At 37.4% G+C, this 22,228-nt stretch overlaps 1 protein-coding gene across 1 annotated transcript in view; it reads right to left on the bottom strand.

Annotated features, from left to right (window-relative positions):
* Window positions 1-5,386: 5,386 nt before the first annotated feature.
* ZSWIM6 (zinc finger SWIM-type containing 6) overlaps window positions 5,387-22,228 on the bottom strand; it is a 127,927-nt gene continuing 111,085 nt past the window's right edge. Inside the window, exons 11-14 of the mRNA XM_081317834.1 lie at window positions 19,376-19,533; window positions 15,860-16,023; window positions 14,081-14,162; window positions 5,387-8,334 (exon numbers count right to left, since the gene is read on the bottom strand). Of these exons, the coding sequence (XP_081173960.1) occupies window positions 7,472-8,334; window positions 14,081-14,162; window positions 15,860-16,023; window positions 19,376-19,533 (1,267 nt within the window). The 3' untranslated portion in view covers window positions 5,387-7,471. The remainder of the gene's footprint in view (window positions 8,335-14,080; window positions 14,163-15,859; window positions 16,024-19,375; window positions 19,534-22,228) is intronic.

Here is a 22,228-nt window from a genome sequence, read left to right as displayed (position 1 = left end):
ATACATACCCAGGTATTCCATGCCTATAAAATACTGTACATCATTTTAAAGGATGTTGTAGTAGGACAACGGCACCACTGATTTCTAGCCTACTCATATCAGCTGAAAAAGAACTATTGTTACCTATTTCTCCTCCCCACCCCACCCCCTTTTTTCGGTCTTTCTTAAATGCAGGACGTGAAATTCAGTCCTAGCTGGATACTGAAAGCAGCCAGTGGGGCAAGAACCATTTTCCCCTTCAAAACAAAAGCAACAGACATTTCAAGGAGGGATCACTGCTTCCCAATTTGGCTGCTGCTTAAACAAGTTTGGCATGGGCTTTCAAAACCCTGCACTGTTTTAAATGCTTGCAAAACCAGTTTGCATAGGATGACACCATGACTAAAGGTATACAGTATGTAGCCACAGTAATGGAAGCTCTTGCAGACAACTTGGATTCTCAATCTTTCCCCATTTCAAGTAGTAAAAGATCTACAAGGTCTGGTTAAACATAGCGTAAAAGAAAATAATCTTTCCTTTCACATGTCCTTTCTTAATTCCGAGTTTATTTAGCTTAAAGTAGCAACTTTAAGATGTGTGGACTTCAATTTCTAGAATGCTCACTGGGAAATTCTGAGAATTGAAGCCCACACTTCTTTAAAGTTGCCACTTTTGAAAAACACTGTTTTAGACTGAAAGTCTGGACCCAGTCCTTGCCTTTGCTCTGGAATGCAATGCACAGCTCCAGGTTTCTTTGGAGCATTGATGTCATCTGCAAACTTCTCTACCACTAAAATTGGTTAATAAAAACTCTTGATATTTGATACCTTGTAAATTTCTTGTGTTAACGTTTTGTACTGGATTGTCACTGTGGTCTTACAATTAAGAAGCCAAACTCAGATGTATATTGTGGGGTGGGATGGTAACATGTTTGTGATTAACAAAACAACAAAATACTACTCCAGAATGGTATATGCTCCATCCCCAGTACTATTTTCAAACATAATACTGCCATTTTCATTCAAAATTTATCCATGCATGGAAACTATTTTGATCTACAATTCAATTCTCTGGATCTGGATTTTAAGGGACTTCCAATGTGTCACTTTGGAGCACCCATGAACCTGCAGAAATTTTGCTTGGCATTTGCTGACTTCTTTCCTCTTCTGACATGTGACAGGTAATGTTAATTAAGAAAATCAGGAACTATATGAGGTAACAGACCAAGCAAAACAGCAGCTAGCATCATTATTTTCCATAATGCCCCTGTGCAGCTAAGTTTTCTTAGGAAATATAATGAAGAACACTACTGCAGCTGAATGTTTATTTGGAAATATGTCTATCATTCCAGAAAGGATAAAATAGGTGTAGAAGTAAGCATCCTTTGGAATGGGAGTAAAGGGAATATCTGGGAACATTTTGATAAATTGATGCTTTATAAACAGCGTTCCGTGCGCCTTTGGCGTCTAGTCATGCCGGCCACATGACCACGGAGACGTCCTCGGAAAAGCGCTGGCTCTTCGGCTTTGAAACGGAGATGAGCACCGGCCCCTAGAGTTGGAAACGACTAGCATGCATGTGTGGGGGAACCTTTAAACCAATAGAAAATTGAAGAGAGAATCCATAACATATTCCAGTGGGCTCATGAAAGAAACTGCTTCAGGATTCTTAGTTATCTTCACCTCTTCTCTGTAATGTAACCCATTTGTCCCACTATCCATCAATGTTGAAAAATGTGAAAGTGATCTTTTGCAATGCATGGGAGCTTGTACAAAGTACCACTTCTTTTGTACAGCTGCTTTAGAAGCCATTTAGGCCTGTTGCTGTGTAAATGCATGCACATCTGGATTGCAAACTGGGAAAGAAAATCCAAGGGCAGAACCTTAAGAGCTATTGCAAAAGTACTGCACAGCTTTAAACTGGAAGGCTTTTGGTAGCAGATTTCCCAACTAACAATTTTTATTATGAGCTTTTGTGAGCTGAGCTTACTTCATGAAAGCTTATGCATTTTAATAACAATGGTTGGAGGAGCTGCTACCACAAACTAATGTTTTTTTCTCCTACAATGGCTGCATAACGCTATGCAGTTGTAGAGAGCTGACAAAGATTATTGGCCTCTGGGAGTTCCAAAACTCCCAGATGAAGATAAAAAACAGTTAAGATTATTTTATCATAAGGAATTTGAACTTTTCTCAAAGTCTAAATAAAGAAGTGCATTTATAGCAATGGTTGTTTTATTGATTTAATGATGGCGTTTCTATAGAGCGTATCTATAGAGATAAGTGAAAGGGTTGGATTTAATGTTTGCATATCCATAAAGGAGAATAGTTGTAGCTCAGGATTGAAATGATGGGTCCTTGGTGCTCTCTAAGCTTGGATGTTTTCTTGCAGATGTTTCATTACCAGAACTAGGTAACATCATCAATGTGGAAAACAACTTATTTTCAGAAGTTATAGATGCCAACTCTATTTCCATTGGATATTCGTCTTTTCTTTTAAATCCTCCCAGAATTCAATGGCATGAGATAGGAAAAGAGATCCAAAAAAGGAAAAGTAATATACAATACAGTATGTCTGTATCATTTCAGGCTCTTTTCTATATCTGATGTTAAATTGTAGTTTCCATTGGTTTAAATGGGATCAAGATACATCAATATTCATCCTCAGCTGTTGTTTTATATTGATTTTCAGATAAACATAGTTTTCATGGACATTTTTATACTTTTTTTATAATTCTTGTAAAATGGAGTGAAATCCACATCAGTGGGTATATTTGTGTAGTCCAGTAAAATAGTAGGAACACAATAATGTTGTTCTGCAATATTGTTCTAGGGTTCCTCACCTACAACTGAGAATCAGTCAAAAACTTGCAACTAAAAGTAGAGTACATATAGGAAAAGCAGTACAACGTTTTGGTGTAGGTTTGGAGAAAAACTTCACATTGCAGGTTCTGTTACAGTGTTGTAGAGGAGAATGAGAAGGAAATTGAAGAGTTCCATTCTAGGTGGATAAAGTTATAAAAATTGTCTGCAAAGGACTTGTTCCAGGAAGACAGGGCTGGTAACATAAAGTGTAAAAAGTGCAGACAAAAGGCAAAAAGTCTGAAAGTTTGCCCAACAGAAAGCACTTCAAAGCAGATGACAAAATGGCTATATTTTGGATTAGCAACCAAGAAAACAAGATAGAGCCAATAGTGAAATTGCATCTTAGAATTCATGGTAAGCAATGAAGTCAGATATATTATGGACCAGAGTCCCTTGTTACTAAAGAGTGTAAAAAGTACCTTTCATAAAGTATGGGAAACAACATCAGTATGAAACACAAAGAAGATTGCCAAGCTACTATTTGTCTCCTAATCTGTTTTTCACATCCATTTATCTAATTTTCCTGCTACCATTATAATATTTATTTCAAGTATTTTGTCTGTGTGAAAATATGGGCATCCTTGAAATCAGTCTTGACTCCTGGAGACTGCCTGGACAATTCCCTGCAGTTTTCTTGGCAAGGTTTTTCAGAAGTGGTTCTTGATTTACCCCTTCCTAAGGCTGAGAGACAGAAACTGGTCCAAGGTCACTCAGCTGGCTTCCTGCCTAAGGTGAGAGAGAACTCATAGTCTCACGGCTCTTAACCTAACATCTTTAACCACTGCACAAAACTGGCTGTCAACATATTATTTTAGATTTGTCCAAATCATGGTTGGTGACATTTTTTTATTAGAAACAATCAAATTAACCCAGAAGACTGTACCATATTTCAGGTTACTCGGAATTATACTTTTTATTTATACTTTCAAAGTTGGAGGGTACTAATATTACCTTTATCCTTTGCAATCAGGTATAATCTTACAAGGACACCAAATCAACGTCGTGTTCAATCTACTGTCTCCATTTCAGCACTTATAAATAGCATGGTTTTAAGTATCCGAATTTATTTTTTTTCTTCACTATATTGCATAATATTGTGGGCTATTAAATAATGCTTGAGAATCGAAAGCCTACCCACCCTTTAAAAAAACAAACAAAACTGAACTATTTTCTGCTGAGGCACTGTCAACACAAAACATTTGGCAATGTAAACTCCTCCAAAGATTTACAAGAGTATTGGTTGTTAATTGGCAGAAAATAAGTGATTTTTTTTCCAATAAAAAAACATTTTGTTTCCATATACTGTACAGAGGTTTGCAGGTAAACAGAAGTTTTTACTACATTGCTGCATCTTTCTTGTCATTTTAATTATAAGCATGTTTATCTCATCAATTAAAGTAGGGAAATCTGGGCGAGATTTGTGGGTGCTTAAAATTTCACAAAATTAAATTGGAATAATAGATGTCTCTTGCTCCACTCCATGAAAAAAACAAACACTTTTTTTTCTTTTCCTAATCACTATAGTACATAGAAAAAGCCACATCATTTAACTGATTTTTTTAAAAATGATACAGCAATTGATGAAAACCTGAGGTTTTGATCCTCAATGTTTCACATGATAAAGCTGTTTTAATGCTTAACTGCATCAAAATATTCAAAAATTTGGAAGCTCCATTGATGTGCTTATTCTTGAATTAAGATGCTGTACATTGAATTTTGCATTATCAATAAAAAAAATTCTTGTGTCTTTGTATCAGTGTTGACTCCTGGTGATGGTGTGTGGTCAAGGCACCTAGTTCGGTTTTTGCCTAAGACAGGACTAGAACTCAAGTCTCCCACTTTGTAGCCTGATGCCTTACCCACTAGACCCCTGCACTAGACTATACTGCTGATATTGTTCTACTGCACTTGTTTTTATATTTACCTCTATATGTCTGTGTCAGTTATATAATTCCAAATGAATTTGTATTTGAATAAAAAGGTGTACATGTAAAGTACTGACTGCAAAATAAATTAATCATGGATCTTGTGTTTGTCCAATACAGATTTTATTGATAAATGAATGGATTATGTCTCCAAACAATTTGCTAGTGCATTTGTTATGCACTAGCTCTACTTGTAATGCATGAGAAGACTACAGAAACCATGATTCAGGTAAAATATGGTTTCTATCCTATAAACCCTGTGCTAGCAGCTTACGTGTGTGTGTGTGTGTGTGTGCTTGCATGTGCGCATGTATTTCACATATGTACAAAAAAAGCACTGAGCATTAACTATGAAATATCTCATTGGTGATAAGGCTGTACTTACATGTTACACTTAGCAACAGTTTATGGAACCATGACTTACACAAGTCATTTTTTTTCTGGCTTTCCAAGACATAGTCAAAATAAACCACACTAAGTTCATACAACATACTAAGTCAAAATGCATGTTACTAATTTGTGGTTATAGCTTCTAAGTTAGGAAAATAAAGTGTCTATTCAGAAAAATGTTTTCAGTATCCATTCCCAAGCAACAGACACATAAAGGAGTCTAAAATCAACTTTCAAAAAACTAATTTTAATCAAAACAAAAGAATCATTGATCATTAACAAGTTTATAAAACAGTGATTTAGTTACATAAATAAATTGATATCAGTGTATCAAATCTTAATTACTTTCAACTTCATGAGGATGTTTACATGGGTGAGGAAGTACAACCTTTTTTCCTAGTATAATAAATAAAATGGAGAGCATGGAACATTTTTTTCCCTCTAAATAAAAAAAAAATCTACAAACATACTCTAGCATGTTCTCTAGTGAAAAGAACAAGAGACACGGGACAACTTTTGCACCAAAACGTTTAAAAAAAATGTATTAAATGCACAAAGGTACAGAACCATCAGCTAAAGTAAAAGACACTATACTGTAACCAAAATGGTAATAAGAATATAATGAACAGTTTGGTAGTTAGATCTCCAGTTTGGTTATTTTAAAGCATTAAGACAAGGCAAAGATAGAAGGCTGCTTTTCTTCAGAAGTAATTCTAGAGGAAATAAAAATACTTCGTTGGTTTTGTTTGTTTAAAAAAAAAAGCTAACTGAAAAGTAGAACAGTCATACCAACTTTCTGTCCTGCACAAAGTCAAATACCTATGCAGAATAAAATGAGCTTATTAATAGCTCCTGCAAAGGCGTAATGTATCATGTCAATCATTTGGAAAACACTGCAGGTAGCTACAGACAAGGATGTACTACACGGCTACCACCAACGACGGAAGGGCAACGCACACAAATCACGTGGGATAACCAGGTCCTTGCAACAACTGGCTAGATGCTGCAGCCATTTTCACTATACTGTTGCTTCTGGAATATACTTTATGAGAAGTGGTTAAATAAATTGTTTCAACAAAATAGCCAGGCGTTTCAGGGACTGGAATCCAATATAATTTGCACGCACACTGCTAAGTTTAGAAGTAGTAACAATGTGGTCCATTATTATCCATAGCCATCCCATGATATGAAAAAAAGGGATATTTTAAGTTTTCTAGGCTAGGAGGCACAAACCCCAAATCTGGCATACTGTATTCTTAATGCTAAGGCTTGCTGCTCTGGCTGTGTTGTCCCCTCTTTACTAGAGTGCCTGTTACAAGTGCACAAGTGTGTATACATATACATATGCATACACGCATCTGTATAAATATATATATATATACGTATAGTTTTCCCCTAATTTCCATCCAAGAATGCAATCCAAAAGGTGGCTCTGCATAGATGCCCAGCATATTCAGTTCGTCACCTGAGCCAACCCTTGAAGCTAGGCGCACTTGAGTCTTTTTAACGTTTCCTTATTGTTTGTTTAAAACCAAGCTACTGCAGCTTCAAGTATTTCGCATTATAGATTTTTTAAATAAATTAGTTAACGTTATATTTTTTCAATATTCCGACATATACTATAATATATATATATACAGTACAATAAATGCTCTCATTCTTTAATTTTATTTCATTTTTTTCAGATAAATCCCTGAGAATGTATGTTGACAGTCGCTAAGTTTCCACATGCGCAAGCGTTGTGTGTGCCATGCTTCTGGATGAACAAGCACTGCAAAGCCACGTGGGTCAGCCTTAAGAACTATTAGTTATTTGGGAGGTTGGTTCATTTAAATAAGCTGAAATGTCAGGATGAGTTACAAAAGAGTAAAGCTGGAGCCATTCGAGGTACTTATCACAGGATGGAGGTGTTTTTGTTTGGTTTTTTTTTAAAGCCATTGCAATATATTTTTTTTTCTTTTTTCTCTCTTTCTCTCTCTCTCTCTCTCTCTCTTTGATTTGAGGCTGTGAATTAGACAGAAAGAATGGGAGAGCTTGGTGGACTTTTGCCACTTGACAACATAGACTCAGTGTAAACCAAACTTCTCTTTTAAGCCTCTCAATCTTTCATACAAAACAGAAAAGGAAAGGGCGGGGGGAACACACATACTTTCACAATGTGACATTTTAGTTTTGCAAACTTAGTATAGAACTATACACAAATAATACCAGCGTGGCTCTGTTTAAGTTAAAAAGGATACAAAGGCAGGCTCAAGTAAAAATGTATTGCCCTCCCACCCCCTTCCCTATCCATTCACACTTTTTCTCTTTTTGTCAACCAAATCGTTCACGAACCAACATCATCAGTTTCTTTTTGCCTTTGTAGATTTGTTTTAGGTTGTCAATGAACTGGGTAAACTGAATGTGTCCATCATGAGCCATCAAAAAAGTCTCACGGGCCTTACTCAGGAATTCTATAAACTCGCTGTAATGCCGTGGACTGATGTGCGTGAGCCGAGAGTGTGTTGTGTTAATATATGCTCCAATTGTGGCATCTAGGAGTTGCCTTAATGGGGCTTTGTCCAAGGACATGAGCTTACCAGAGTTCCTCCTTCCATGAAGTCCCACCATTCCAGGAGTGGTCAAAGTACATCTACGCAAGATATCGGACAGTACTGTTGCACATTTGACACTTTTGACCACCAGAGGTATTATAGCCGCCAATTCATTCTTTCCAAGAGAGTGACTGAGTGCACAAGCCCATAAAACATCATTAATGGCAGGGTGTGTATCCTGATTGTAACTCAGGTTGAGATGTGTCATGGCCAATGTGGCCAGTTTATAGGCCCGCACAGGGTAACCTCGATGTTCCATGTATCGTGCTATGGTGAAAAGCTGTGTATAGCTCATGCCAGTTGCAGCGGCGTCAAGAACAATTTGGTAAGCAGTCTCAAAAGCTATGTGATCCTTTTCACATAAGGTCAGTGCAGAGAGGGCACAGTTCTGAGGATCCTTCATGGCACACTGTAGAGCAAGCGTCCTAGCACTGCTGGCCAGTTTCTCCTGCTGATGGCAGTCTAGATGCAAGCGGACTATAGTGCTGTTGGACATTACTGTGGTAGCAACAATACTAGTAGCTTCAGTTGGAGTGAAAAGTGTAAACCAGCTTTGCATGATGCTGTCCAGTGCATACACACCTATAAGACACAGAAAAATATTTGTCACACAGAGGGATGCAAACAGAAGACTGAAGAAAGAGCCAGATACTTGGGAGAACCACTTAGAGGCTTCCAAAGGTACCTGCACTTTGAAAACACAGTGTGCTCTGCACCAAAGATTGAATTCAGCATCAGAGTATCTTATCTTTCTTCTTTAAAACAGAAATATCCTGTTTTTTTCACAAAGGTCCTTTCGGAATATGTTGGCAAACCCAACTAGCTTCATTAAACATCCCCGAGCCTGCTCTAAATCAAATAATAAGCTGAAATAGGATATTTCTATCAAATTCATGGCTGTCTGAAGCAAAGCAGAGTTAACTTGAATGGAAAACTTTATGAGCGATTTGGTACTTTTGGGTCCTAAAGAGACACAAATGCTGCACCATCAAAATAAACATTCTTTTTTTTCCTTTCTCTATAAAAAGCCAATTTGAAAAGAGCAATGGGACCAAGTGGCCAACAGAACTACCTGTTAATAACAGGAAGTGGTTTGCCCAGCAACTGCTTCTGGCATCTGTGGCAGCAGATACAGCAACACCCTGCATATCACAAGGCCAATAGCACTGTCTTTTATGCACTGTACAGCTCTCTCCAATATACTATAGTATTTGATAAACTTGCCATCTCTCCCACCTTCTACTCATCTCCAAGAGCTTAGCTGCCTTCTGTTGCCTTAATGGATAGGACACAGCTGAAAAAATTCTGTAAAGATTCCCATTGCACAAAACTCCTTTACCTATTTGTCTGAAGGGTTTATCCTGCAATTTGTTTAGAAAGTGGTACCTGCAATTCTAATCTAATTCTGCCTAAAACATAAAAGGGAAATCCACTTTAAAAATCAGAACTCAAAAGAGCCTTGCTCTAAAACCCTTTCACCTATTTCTGTGTAATAATTTTCATCATTATTCATTTCCTTTCATAATTTTCTTGCAATTTTCATTTTATACTGTTGAAAAACAAAATTACAGCATTCTGCTTTTCCCTCCTATAGTAGTAATATGGGAGTACAAAAAAAATCACATTCAAAAGAAATGTTTTGATCATTCTGCAAATGTTTCCTTGACACAGCTATGAATTGGAAACAGGAATTTTCAGCTTCCAAAGGGACTGTTCAAGAGTGAAACATTTCTAAAATGATTTGAACAACCTGTTTTGCACATCCCTGCATGCTGATCAATGGAAGGTATAAATCAGTCTCAAAGTTGAAGTGGATAATCTCCCTGGCTCCCTTTCGCCCATCCCATACTCTCTGTCCCATTATTATGTGTATTCCACACAGGCATTAATACAGAAGCAGGATTGTAGGTATTCTTGCATAGTTTATGCAGGTTAAAAAACTTGATTGCTTGAAGGTGAACTGTATTCTCAGTGTGACACACACAGAATCTGGATATTTAAGAATGGATAGTGATGTGTCAGTATATCTTCAGAAGACCCAGGAGGAAGTGAATTATGCAGACTACTCCAGTTGGTATTCAGACTGGGGAACAGTATTGAGAATTCTGTATCTCTTCATGGCTTTTGATACCATCCACCATAGCATTCGTCTATGCTGGCTGAGGGTGCTGGGTATGAAGGGCACAGCTTTGTAGTGCCTCTCTTCCACCAAGGCCACTTCCAGGGAGGTGTCAAGTCGCAGTCACTGCTTCATAGGCCTCCCCCCCACCCCCAGGTATCACAGGTAGAGGCTGTGAGGGCCTGAATGGGGAAAAATAGGGTTATGGGTCCAGGAAATGGAGTGTTTACATCTTTGGTTTTGATGGAACAGCACTGCCCCATTCAGAACTTATGAGCAACCTGGGAGTGAGTCCTCCTGGATTCACAGCTCCTGCTCAACAAGCAGATGGCAGCTGTGGCCAGGAGGCTGTTGTAAAACAACCTCTTCATGCCATTTGTGCTTATTTCTGGACCAGGAGGCCATGCTCATATTTAACCTTGCTTTAAATACTACTAAACTGGACTATTGCATGGGGCTGCCCTTCAGGTTTCAGTTGGTCCAGAATTCAGTCATGTGGACTGGAGTTATGGCCACATCATGTTAAGCCTGTGTCACTGCTACTCTATGGCAGTATTTTCATGTGAGACTCAAGGCACTGGTTATCATCTTCATAGCCCTCATGTCATAGGCTGGGTTATTTGCAGGATTGCCTTTTTACAAGTAATTTGTGTGTCCCGTTTGCTCCCATATAGAAAATATGCTCCAGTTTTCTTCAGTTAAACCCTACCATCTTATGAGACCTAGGAAGTTGCTTTTTTGTAGCTGCCCTTATGCTCTAAACACACCCACACTTCCTCCCTTCCAATATATTGCAGAGCTCAACTCTGCTTGCTATTAGAAAAGCTATTAAGGCCTGCTTTTCCCAAAATATTTGGGTCCGCTTGAGTGGAGTCCCCCTTTGATTGTTTAATTATTGTGTTCAGTTACCATGTAACATGATGGGTTTGGGTCTTTTAATATAAGGTGGCTATTGTGATGGTTTATTATTTGTTTTTTGTTGTTCGCTGTCTTGAGTCACTTTATTTGAGTTGGCAGCGCCCATAAATCCATAAAATAAAACAATAAAAATAAGGGAACTTGTGACCCTCTAGATTCTGCCAAATGACAACTACCAGCAACATAATCAATGGACTTTTATGATTTTCACTGAATTCAGGCAATTGGCATTAACATGTAAAGCCACAGTACCTGAAGAAATAAGTCTATGGAAATTCTCACTCATGCAGGTCACAGTTGTCTCAAAAAGGTACTTTTTCAAAAGGCAACTGAACTGATTTTCCTTGAGGAAGAAGAAGGTGTTTCACTTCTAATCCAAGAAGCTTCATCAGTTATGGCTGAATGGGGGGAGAGAGAATCTATAGGAGTACCTATCCTTCCATCCCCCATTATCTAGTCACAACTGATGAAGCTTCTTGGATGAGAAGCAAAATATCTTCTTCTTTTTCCTCAAGGAGACAGTCCAGCTACCTTTTGAAAAAGTACCTTTGAGACATCTGAAGAAATACTCCACCTATATCTTCCTAAACATTTCTTAAGTTAACCTTTGGCGGCCCTACTCTGGCTGCTCCCCCTCCCCAATGCTGAGGTGCAGAAAATGGCTTCACAGTAATGAGTCTTTTCAGTGATAGTCTTGTCAGCCCTTCAAGATAGGCAAGGTCAAATAATATGGCATGGCAGAAATTTCAAGAATAATCTCTATTTTGTGGGATAGAATAACAGAATCTTGACAGAGTTTCTATCTAACCTTGTGTGTAGCAAAGAAAATCAAGGTTGAATTATTTTAACTTTCTTTCCTACCTTTTTCTCTTTCTCAGGACTTTTTCTCTGAAATTCTCCCCTTAACAGCTCACTTAGTCCTTCCCCATTTCTGAGACCAAGTCTACATTCCTTCATACCACCTATTGTGGAATATTCTTCCTGATAAGTGTGCCTGCTGCACTTCTTGATGGCAAGCAAGATATGTTTTCTTCTGCCAGACATTTTAATCAATTTATCAGTATCCATCTATTGCTCTTAAGTGCTTCACCACTGGTATACTAGGTAGCTTATATGAGCCTATTATTTATTTTACCTCATTACATTGCCTTTGGTTGTTTCTATGGATTGTGAAGTGTTTCTCTTCCAAATTTTTATCATGTAATTTCCATGTGCTATCCTGAAAAAACTTGATTTTGAAGGGTGGCTAATAATTGTAAAAATAATTTAATTAATCCAGCAATCTCAACAGTGACTAGCTATCCCCCTCTGTTCAAACCTGAAGATGTTTCAAAATGTTTGAATTCTCTAAGCAGATATGGCAGCTCTTTCCCGATTGCCCTCAATAGAAAAAAAGCAATTTACAGCCTCAGTCTCCTTGATTTGTCACAGATTGTTGCTTGTTGCTACTTTAGCCTATACCCCATTTGAAGATGAAGGCTTCATGTAGATATGAATGGCTACAGATTAAAAAAAAACCACCTCAAGACTATAATAAACTCTCAATCTAGCACTGCACATTTCTACAAACAAGTCCTAGCATCCAACATATTCCCCAAGGAACGGGCATCCTTTTACACCATTCCATCCCCCAAATAAGATAGAAGATGTCTATATAGCGCTGAATATAAGCTCAGCAGGAAAATAGAAATTTGTGTCTTGACTGAAATACCTTCGCCTATAGTCACAGCCAGATTCCCTGTTTGAAATGAGCTGGTTTCTTTAGTGCCCTTTTGTTGTTCATATGAGGTCAAACAATGACTGATAGGGTCTATAAACCGAAACTTACAGGCAGCTTGAGTGCCTCATTATTGCTTGAAATAATTTGCACACATCTGTGCGCTCAGCTAACCACACCCAAACGTCCTCATTTTACTCATCTGGGTCCTGTTGTACTATGCGCTTGCATATACATGTACACCTTTCTCCTGCACCATTCAATGCTTTCCTTCATTTACATAAACAAACACATCCTCATTTATTTATAAGCTTATGTATGTCTCAAAAGTGATCTTTGCATTGCATCATAGTTTTCTTATGGAAGTGACACATACACACACAAATGTACCACAAACAAAAAAAGCAATTTGCTTAGCAATGGGATACTATTAAATCACCAGATATACCTCCTTTGGTATGAAGATTAGGAAAGGTAAATCTTAGAAAGGAGAAAGTGAAATCCTAACAAGCTACTGTTTTTCAGCCACAGATTAGTCAATAAGAGCAATTCATTTTAGGGAAAGTTTACAGTTACAATTAAAAATTTACAGACCAAATGAAATGTGGACTGATTTGGGTTTCTTAGAAATTACTTGCAGCTGATGAGTCTAAACTTTTATGGCCATTAACAAATTTTAAATATTTCAAGAAAAGCAACTGTAAGTTTTGGATACATTAATACTATGTTCAGGGGTTTGGACTAGTTAGAAACTTCAGCAGAATTTGTGGAGAATGCAAATCCTTTCTCAAATTAAATTTACTTTGAGAACTTGCCTATTCTTGGGAACACTTCTTTTACATTAGAACATCAGAGACCTATCATAAATTCCTCTGTATTAACACCCTGGTTCTTATAGCAAATCCAAACATTATCTTTTAGGTGTTGTTTTCAAACAAATTATAACAAATAAGTTCTCCTTATAACTATAAATGCACTGTGGATAAAATTCTATACAGTGGTACCTCAGTCTTTGTCCTTAGTTGGTCCCAGGAGATGCGATGAGTACCAAAAACTATAAGTATCAAACTATTTTTTCCCCATAAGGAATAACATAGTGAGTCAAGGCAGCTGACACTGACACGTTCTAGCTTATGCGTTGATTACCAAACAAACGATGAGTACCAGGACAAAATTTTCACATCAAAATGTGTTGAGTAACAAATGTGATGAGTTTCAAAACAGTTGAATACCAAGGTACCACTGCAGTCTCATGAACTGCATTCTTAGCAATTTGTGCTATCTTAAATAGAAAAGGTAGTGAATAAATTTCCTTCACATAATTAAAAAAAGACTAGGGTTACATTTCTGTATAAAATGCTACCATTTTGTACCCCCAATTTATGTGACATTACTGGACAGAGCCCAAAATATCAAACCAGCATATTGTTTTATGTACGGCTGCTACAATTTTCAGGAAATCTATATGGCAATCAGGAGAAAATACCATGCAAATTCTTGTGTACCAGAACTGATTATATTGTTTACCACACAAATTAAATCAGGATTCTGCAGAGATCAGTGACAACACATACCTACTTCTGTTGCACATGTCACCAACCACCTCACCATTTCCCGCCGCCGCCAATTTAATGTTGACAATGTCATGCGCATCACCTATTAAAAAAGAGAAATATTCCCTTGAGACATTTGTGTTGTTTTAAGATAGGTTAGCTCTGAATAGCCAAACACACTGTGGTGAGTATGTAAAAATATTTATCCAGATCAGCTGCAAAAATTATATCTGTAATCAATGTATCTTATGTCATGCATCAGCACTGCAAAAGAAATGAGAGGAAGGAAATAATACCCTAATATTTGTACCTCTTTGTGCTGTATTCTTTCACCTGAGTTGTGTAATATTACCTCATACTCATTTTCTAGTTATTTCCTGAAACGGAATCAAAGTAAATCTTACAATTCAGTTTCTAGAATGAATGAGATGGGGATATACCACAAAATTTCACATTCCTTTCTCTTTGACACAATCATACCTTTTCTAAAGCAATTAAATATCGTCCAGAGTGGGAAAGACTCAGAAAAGGTAAATCACACCCTACAGCAGTCAATTTTATATTTTGTTATATCACACATTCTGTTTTAATTTGCTTGTTCTTCCCAGATGCCATTTTTATGGCTGCTAGGTGAATAGCTTCTGAGTATTTTCCACATTCTGGTATTATCTGTAAACCCATTAAAAACATTCTCTTATTTATGAACTGAAATTACAAAATACACATAACTTTATTAATGTCCATTGCTATCCACCTATGTTCTTTGTATTAAGAAGAAATAGTCCTCGATTTATGACCACAATTGAGCCCAACATTTCCATTGCTAAACAAGACAGTTGTTAAGTGAGGTTTGCCCCATTTTTAGGACCTTTCTTGCCACCGTTAAGTAAATTCTTGCCGTTGTTAATTCAATAACATTGTTGTTAAATGAATCTGGCTTTCCCATTGACTTTGCTTGTGAGAAGATCACAAAAGACAATCACATGACCCTGGGACACTGCAACTATCGTAAGTACATGCCAGTTGTCAAGTGTCTGAATTTTCATCACGTGACCACGAGATGCTGCAACGATGGTAAGTGTGAAAAACTGTCATACATCACTTTTTTCAGTCTGTTGCAACTCTGAACGGTTTCTAAACAAATGACTGTAGGTCAGGAACTACCCGTACAGTGTCACTTGAATGTCCAAAAGGTGGCATTCAATAAAGCCCATTCATCAGCAAAAATCCATCCATGACCATTTTCCTCCTGTATTTCTTCAAACTCTGAACACGACAGTTGTGTGGAAACTGTCCCATTCCTCCAATGCAGTGTTTCTCAACCTCAGCAACATTAAGATGTGTGGGCTTCAAGTCCCAGAATCACTAGGTAGCATCTGGGAACATTGCTCCAATGGGAGACGGTGACCAACTAATCTCATTCATTTCTAGGTTTAATTCTATTTTACTCTATTGCAAGCAGCAACTTATTGATCCCACACAGATTAAGACAATTTCAATTCCAAAGTAGATGTGTGTGTGTGTGTGTGTTTATATGTACATATGTATATATGTAAATATATGCCAAAGATTAATCCAAGCAGCTATAATTCTTGCTGCAATATCAGCCAATTATGCCTGGCCTCAAAAGATAAGCAGTTTTGGACTTTGGACACTAGACAGCACCAGGAAACCCCAAAGTTGTAGAAAAATTGAAAAAAAGCCCACATATTAGAAGAAAGCAATAGCAAACCAGATCTGAATACGTATAAGTATTTTGTTTTCTAATTACAGCATTAAAATGCCATTATAGAAAAATACCTGAAGACCCAGCTCCAGAGAGACTTTTAGAAGGGTAATATCTGGCAAACTGTCCATTAGTGTTGCTATTTTAAAAGCATCTTGGGCAAGCTTGAAAATATGTGATGAGGAGTGAATATTTTTCTGAATAGATTCTAACACTGTTTCAAGCCTTCGAACATCACCTGCAAGAACAGCAAAAGCAAGATGAAATGAAATAACTGTGAATGCTACTTTTATGGCATGAAAATAAATAAAGCTGACAGATACTGTAATGTATATTTTATGTACTTATTTCAGGGATTCTGCATATAATGTATCACTGGTAAATAAGATAGTTCATAATGTGCAGCCAGTGTATCCAGTCCGGAAAAGGGAAATGAAATTAGTAATGAGGGAAGCATGTGTATGAATAAAAAAGGCAACTAATAGATCTTTTAAAAATATTTTTTATGAATAGATATAAAAGCTTAAATAATCTAGATTTATATTTGCAGTTTCTAAACATATATCTATATAAATGTTGTGATATATGGTGGAAGGGTTACAGATAATTGTGACAAAAAGGCTTCCTAACATATTTGCTAAAGTATGGTTCAATGAAAACAAATTCAGCCATTTTACAAAGGATACAATAAACCCAGCTGTACTGTAGTGGATCAGTATCTGCACTACGTACAGGCGTGCTATCATTAGCAAATAAAAGGAAAATTTAAGGCTAAGCTGAAGTTAACAAATCAAAACCTTTCTTCATTCATAAGGTCAGTGGACTAGCATACTTCTTCCTTAATCAAACTTCCTGTATAGAATCTGAAGAGAAGAATTCTGAGGGTATACACTTTAATGTAAAGAAATTTATACTAAAATACGAAAGGAATGGAGAAATTAATAATGTGCTAAGTAGGTAGATTTGATTATTGTTTCACAGCCTCAGAGATATTAGTGCAAAGAACTAGTCTGTTTGCTTTTAACTATGTATCTGTGATTGATCATCTATGTCAGGGGTGTCAAACTCAATTTCATTGAGGGCCACATCAGCATTGCGGTTGCCCTCAGGGGGCCGGGTGGGTATGGCCATGGTGGGTGTGGCCTACTGGGTGTGGCTAGAGTGCGTATGGCCTACTGGGTGGGCGTGGCCAGCTCTACATCGTTCACATCAAGGGTGCCTATGGGGGCCTGGGCAGGAGTGGGACAGATCTGAGGGTCTCTGGCAGGAGGAGGGTCTCTGGGCCAGGGCCAAGGCAGTGGGGGCCGTTCCCTCACTGTTTCCAGGATGGCTTCGCGGGCTGCATGAAACCACTTCGCGGGCCGGATCTGGCCCCCGGGCCTTGTGTTTGACATGTCTGATCTATGCACTCAAACATATCCCTCTTTGAGGGAGATGGGGCGTTCAGAAATGTGAAAAATAAATAAATATACATTCTACCCTGCATGGAAGTAGCATTTGGGAATTTCCTAATCTGAACCTTTTGACTGGAATCCTCTTCCACCCTATTAAACAGATTGAGAAGGCGTGGTATCCTTGTTAGTTGGCAAAATTCAGTGCAGAGGCCAGCAGGAAAGATCTCTATAAACACTAAAAGAAGTGATAATGTATTAGGTGAATATAGTTGCTTCCTGGTCAAGCAACAATTTCCAACAAAATAATTTCATCCTTTCTCAATGGACTTCATGGATTAACAAGCACATTTTTTGGCAGTTAAGCTGTGTCTTACAATAATGAGAAATGAACAGTATGCTCAAGAAAGGTGGATATACTTTTATATGAAATGTGGGGAAAGAATGTGGACTGCATTTATTTGTGCAAAATATTATTCTAGTGTTGCCTGATAAATACTAAAACAGCTCAGTAAGAGAGAAGAGTTTTTCATTGTGGTTAGCTAATATACAATTTCCATGTTTTAAGGATTCCATTTTTCATATCCGAAAAGTGATTTCTGAAGGTGTTTACAGCAGTAATCCTAGTTTACCAGGGACACATTGTCAGTCGATTGATATATTGGTAGAACACTGGTGCTCTTAAGGAGGTAAATATGATTAATCCATCACTGAAAACCCATGCTTTCTGAAGCATCCTTTGAATGATTGCCACAGCCTTGGTAAGGACAATGTAAGACAGCCAACTGCTAAATAAAATACATTGTATTCAGGCATGTGTTTGCCTTTTAAGTTGGCGTATCTGCTGATGTTGGTCTTAACTAAATATACTTTTTTAAAATTCATGTGTCAGTTAGCCTAAACTATGCTTACAGAGATTTCCAAATTATAGAAGCAACTATCCTGAAGGCTCCCCATGTGTTCCTATCAAGATGATATGTAGACATGTGACTCTTGGGAGTCCAGGTTATATTAAAACTGGGCGGACTCATATAAGGGAATTGGTTTTTTTAATAGCCCATACCCAAGTTGTGAAGTGATTAATTATAAACAACAATGAATGATGGCCAAAAATAGAGCTAATAGCTTTGAAATAAATGGAGGTGTGTAACCCTATATACAATCTTGTTTAATAATCCAACTGATTATTGTTTGACTAGTTTCAACTAGCTGAATTTTTTAATTACTATTCTAAGGCAGTCAGTCCCATTTACAGTGCTTTAGAAAACTCCAAAAATGGATTGTAACTAAGGCAGGTGTTACCACAGTAAGATCTAACACCTTTAGGATAGAACAGACTTGGTGCACTAAAAAGACTGTACAAAAATAATTCAGGGTTGAAGTTCAGAATACATTCAAACTGCAACTTTGAATTTTATAGGGAAAAGTAATCTCATCCAAGATGGTTCTGCTTCTATTCTGAGCTACCATTGTATTGACCAAGTACCCGGCAATCTTGCTTTGATAAGCTGTGCTGCTTTTTACTAGAAAAAAGAAAGAATTGGTTTCCTCAACGTATCGATCTTTTGACATGCCTCTAAACATGCCTTCCTTCAGCTTTGATTGTGTTTTAATAGTTGGGCTTTTTTCTGGCATTTGGTTGTTGTCATTGTTTTTAAAAAATTGCATTTTATGATTGTTTTTACTCTATGCTGCCCAGAGTTGTTGTAGAGTTTGGCAGCCTTATATATTTTTAAAACAAACAACCTGTCAAAAAACTATGTTCCTTTTGTTTTAAATATATATGGTCTGGCTTGGACGTTGTGCAAACTCTCACAACTTTCTTTCCCTTGTCAGAAATTTCTACTTTAACTTTTTGCTGAGTGTATCTCTTGTCCTGAATTTACTCCTACCAACTATGGCCCTCGTTTTGAGCTCTGTGATCTGGGAAGAGGAAACTGAAGCCAGGAGCTACTCATCTTGGTTTAAGGAAACAAGGCAGTTACATCATTTACATACTGCCCTATATGGTTAAAACATAAAATGTGTCTAAACTCATATAAACCTTCTAATCTCTCTGGGGATGCAACAGAAGAAGAGGGAAATTGACAAACTGAAAAAAAATACACTTATCAACTAAATTTGTTACACTGATCAACTAAACACAAATTAAATTTTAGTAAACTAAAATTTCAAATTGCTTCATTGTCAGGATTGTACCTTTGGCTGCTGTTAGCATAGTTGATGCTAACTCACACTGCTGAGATTCAATGTGACTCAGAGTGAACCAACGGGGATACCGGTTTGGAACAACTGATGCTATGTGATGAGGACGAGTCATATCTCCTGCCGGAGCTGTTGATTCCAATACCAGTAACCTGCAAGTAAAAAATATATACTCTTACTGATCATGCAAACCTGTAGCCTAGTTGATCACAAGTACGATTTTCCTTCTACAGAAACTCAATATCCAAAAGCCACATAGTTTGACCATTTCAACCTTCTTTAAAATTTACCACAGTTAAAATAGCATGGTTTCTCCCAACATATGGGAAGGGAAAAGTGAGTGCCTAATGTAAGGGTCTTCAAACTTGGCCCTTTTATGACTTGTGGACTTCAACTCCCAGAATTCCTCAGCCAGCATGCCTAGATCATGTAGATCATCAAAGTACAACATTTATTTTTCCTCTACAACTAATCAATTCATTCACTTTAGACAGAAAAACCTTGAACTTCTATATATGTAATTTTCCTTAATATGATTTTGAACAGCAAGTTTCTGCAAATGTGAACGTAAACAAGTGACAAACCAGAGAAACAGTAGAATTGTAGTACAGGTGGTCCTTGGTTAAATGATCATTCATTCAGTTACCATTCACAATTACAATGGTACTTACAACTACTTTTCAAATGCCTGTGCAGCATTCTCATGGTCATGTGATCACCATTTGTGAGCTTACTGCCAGCTTCGAACTAATAAAGTCAATGGGGAAACCGCTGAGTCATTTTTCAGAGTGAGAAGGCAGCATGTAAATTTAATAAATAAATGATGATGACATGACATTGCAAATAAAAACTGCATGGGATTTGCCTAATGGCTGCACCTGGAACTGCAATTGTAAGTCAGCAGTCACATGGCATCACACTTTATGATTGCTTTACTTAGTGACAGAATTTCCAGTCTCACTTACCATTGTTAACCAAGGACAATGCTACTATAAGCCTTTCTTCATATGTGCAGTATAAACAGGCCTTGGCAACTTCTTTTTTCTACTGAGTCCTGATAACACTGCCTTCATATCACCCTCTGAAGTAGGGTAGCACCATCATTAGATTTTCCTAATTAATTTCCTAATTAAATAGCATTTTCTCCTCCATCTCCAAAAAAGTTCTGGTCTGGAAACCATTTAATACACCTCACTGACCAGTTTGCTCGTGGGTGATCAAATGACCATTCCCCCCATGATGGTGGCATCAGTCTTGCATTTATTGGCTATGATCGCTTGGTGTAGGCATTATCTTTGGCTTCTGGGCATAGCCTTCCATGATCATTCTATTCTTGAGCAGCAGGACAGTCCATTTCTTTAAAACCAGGCTGCCCCCCCACCCCACTGTAATTCTGGGACTTCAAGCCAATCCCTAGTTCAGTATGACAATCTGTTGAAAAGGAAGAGAGAATGAAGTGAGAGACAGAAAAGAGTCTCCCTCTCTGTTCTGCTCCATGGTGCATCTCTCCCTGGTTTTTCCAGCTCTTGATCAGGCTGGATCAACAGTCAATCTTTGGAACAGCCATGACCTAAGGAAACCTTGTTATCAGTTGAGAATGGGGCTTCTTTGGAACATGAATTGGACATTATGGCACTATTCCCAAAAAGCCCCATTCTGAAAGAACACAAGTTTGAAACAAAGCTATATCTACCATTCTGAACATCTGACCAACCTTGCCTCCTCCTCAGCATATGTATGAAGACTGACAGGTCAACATTCTTCCACTGGTGTATGATATTTGATGGGAGGGAAGGGAACAAAGTTGGAGGGGTTCTCTAACCTCTGCTTAATTTGCCCTATAACCTAAAGATTCACCAATAGGGACATCACATTTTATACTACCAACTTTTTCTGCCAACTCAAGGGTGAGTGGGCCATGAGGAAGAACCCCATACTGAGCAAGCTATATATGTTAAAATTCAATGTAACCATAACATTGTGGTAAGGTCCTTATATAATATATTCTCTGAATTATTTTGTTTCTCCTGTGCTTCCTATTCATATTGCACACTAAGAAAAGCTGATAATTATCAACACACACAGACACACACATATGCTTATGGTATGTAAAGGTAAACGTGGCATCCCATTCTAAATGGGATTATTATTAGAGATTTGGACTGTGAATTATACTCTTAATAATTAATGATATATTGACCCAGTTCTGTGTTTCTATTTTTCTGTACAGTTACTATGACATTTGCAACCAGATTCTCTGCATTATTTTTAAAAAAGCAAGCATCACTAAATATAACGGGGTTCATTCCCAATGAAATGTGCATAAGATTGCAACCTGTAAAGATTGACACACTTACTGTGTCTGTTTACAATAGTATGCTGATATTATTTCTATAAATTACACACACACACATATATCATAAATATAATATATATAATATATGTTTCATAAATCAATATATTAGCTTCTATCTCAGACTTTTCCATGCAAATGGTACAGCATCTCTGAAATAATATGCACTCAGCACTGGATTTTAAGAGACATGGGCGGACAATGTATATATAAAATCATCTCACAGTATGCAAAGAAGTTATCTCAATAACCTTTGCATTCCACCATAGCTATTATTAGAGATATCAATCCCACCAATTGCACTGGAATGTTAACAGCTATTTAGTAAAAAGAGTTGAGATGCCAAACAATACTGTCATATTAAACAAATGCTGGTTTAAAATCTCAAAATATAGACTATTGTAATAGAGCAAGCAGCCGTTCATTTGCTTCATTATACTTGCAGAGGCAAGTCTATCAAAAGTAATTCCATGCAAGATAAAAAAATAAATATG

Source organism: Vipera berus (assembly GCF_964194415.1).
Source record: "Vipera berus genome assembly, chromosome: 2".
Taxonomy (NCBI): Eukaryota; Metazoa; Chordata; class Lepidosauria; order Squamata; family Viperidae; genus Vipera; species Vipera berus.
This window is presented reverse-complemented; position numbering and strand designations above follow the sequence as displayed.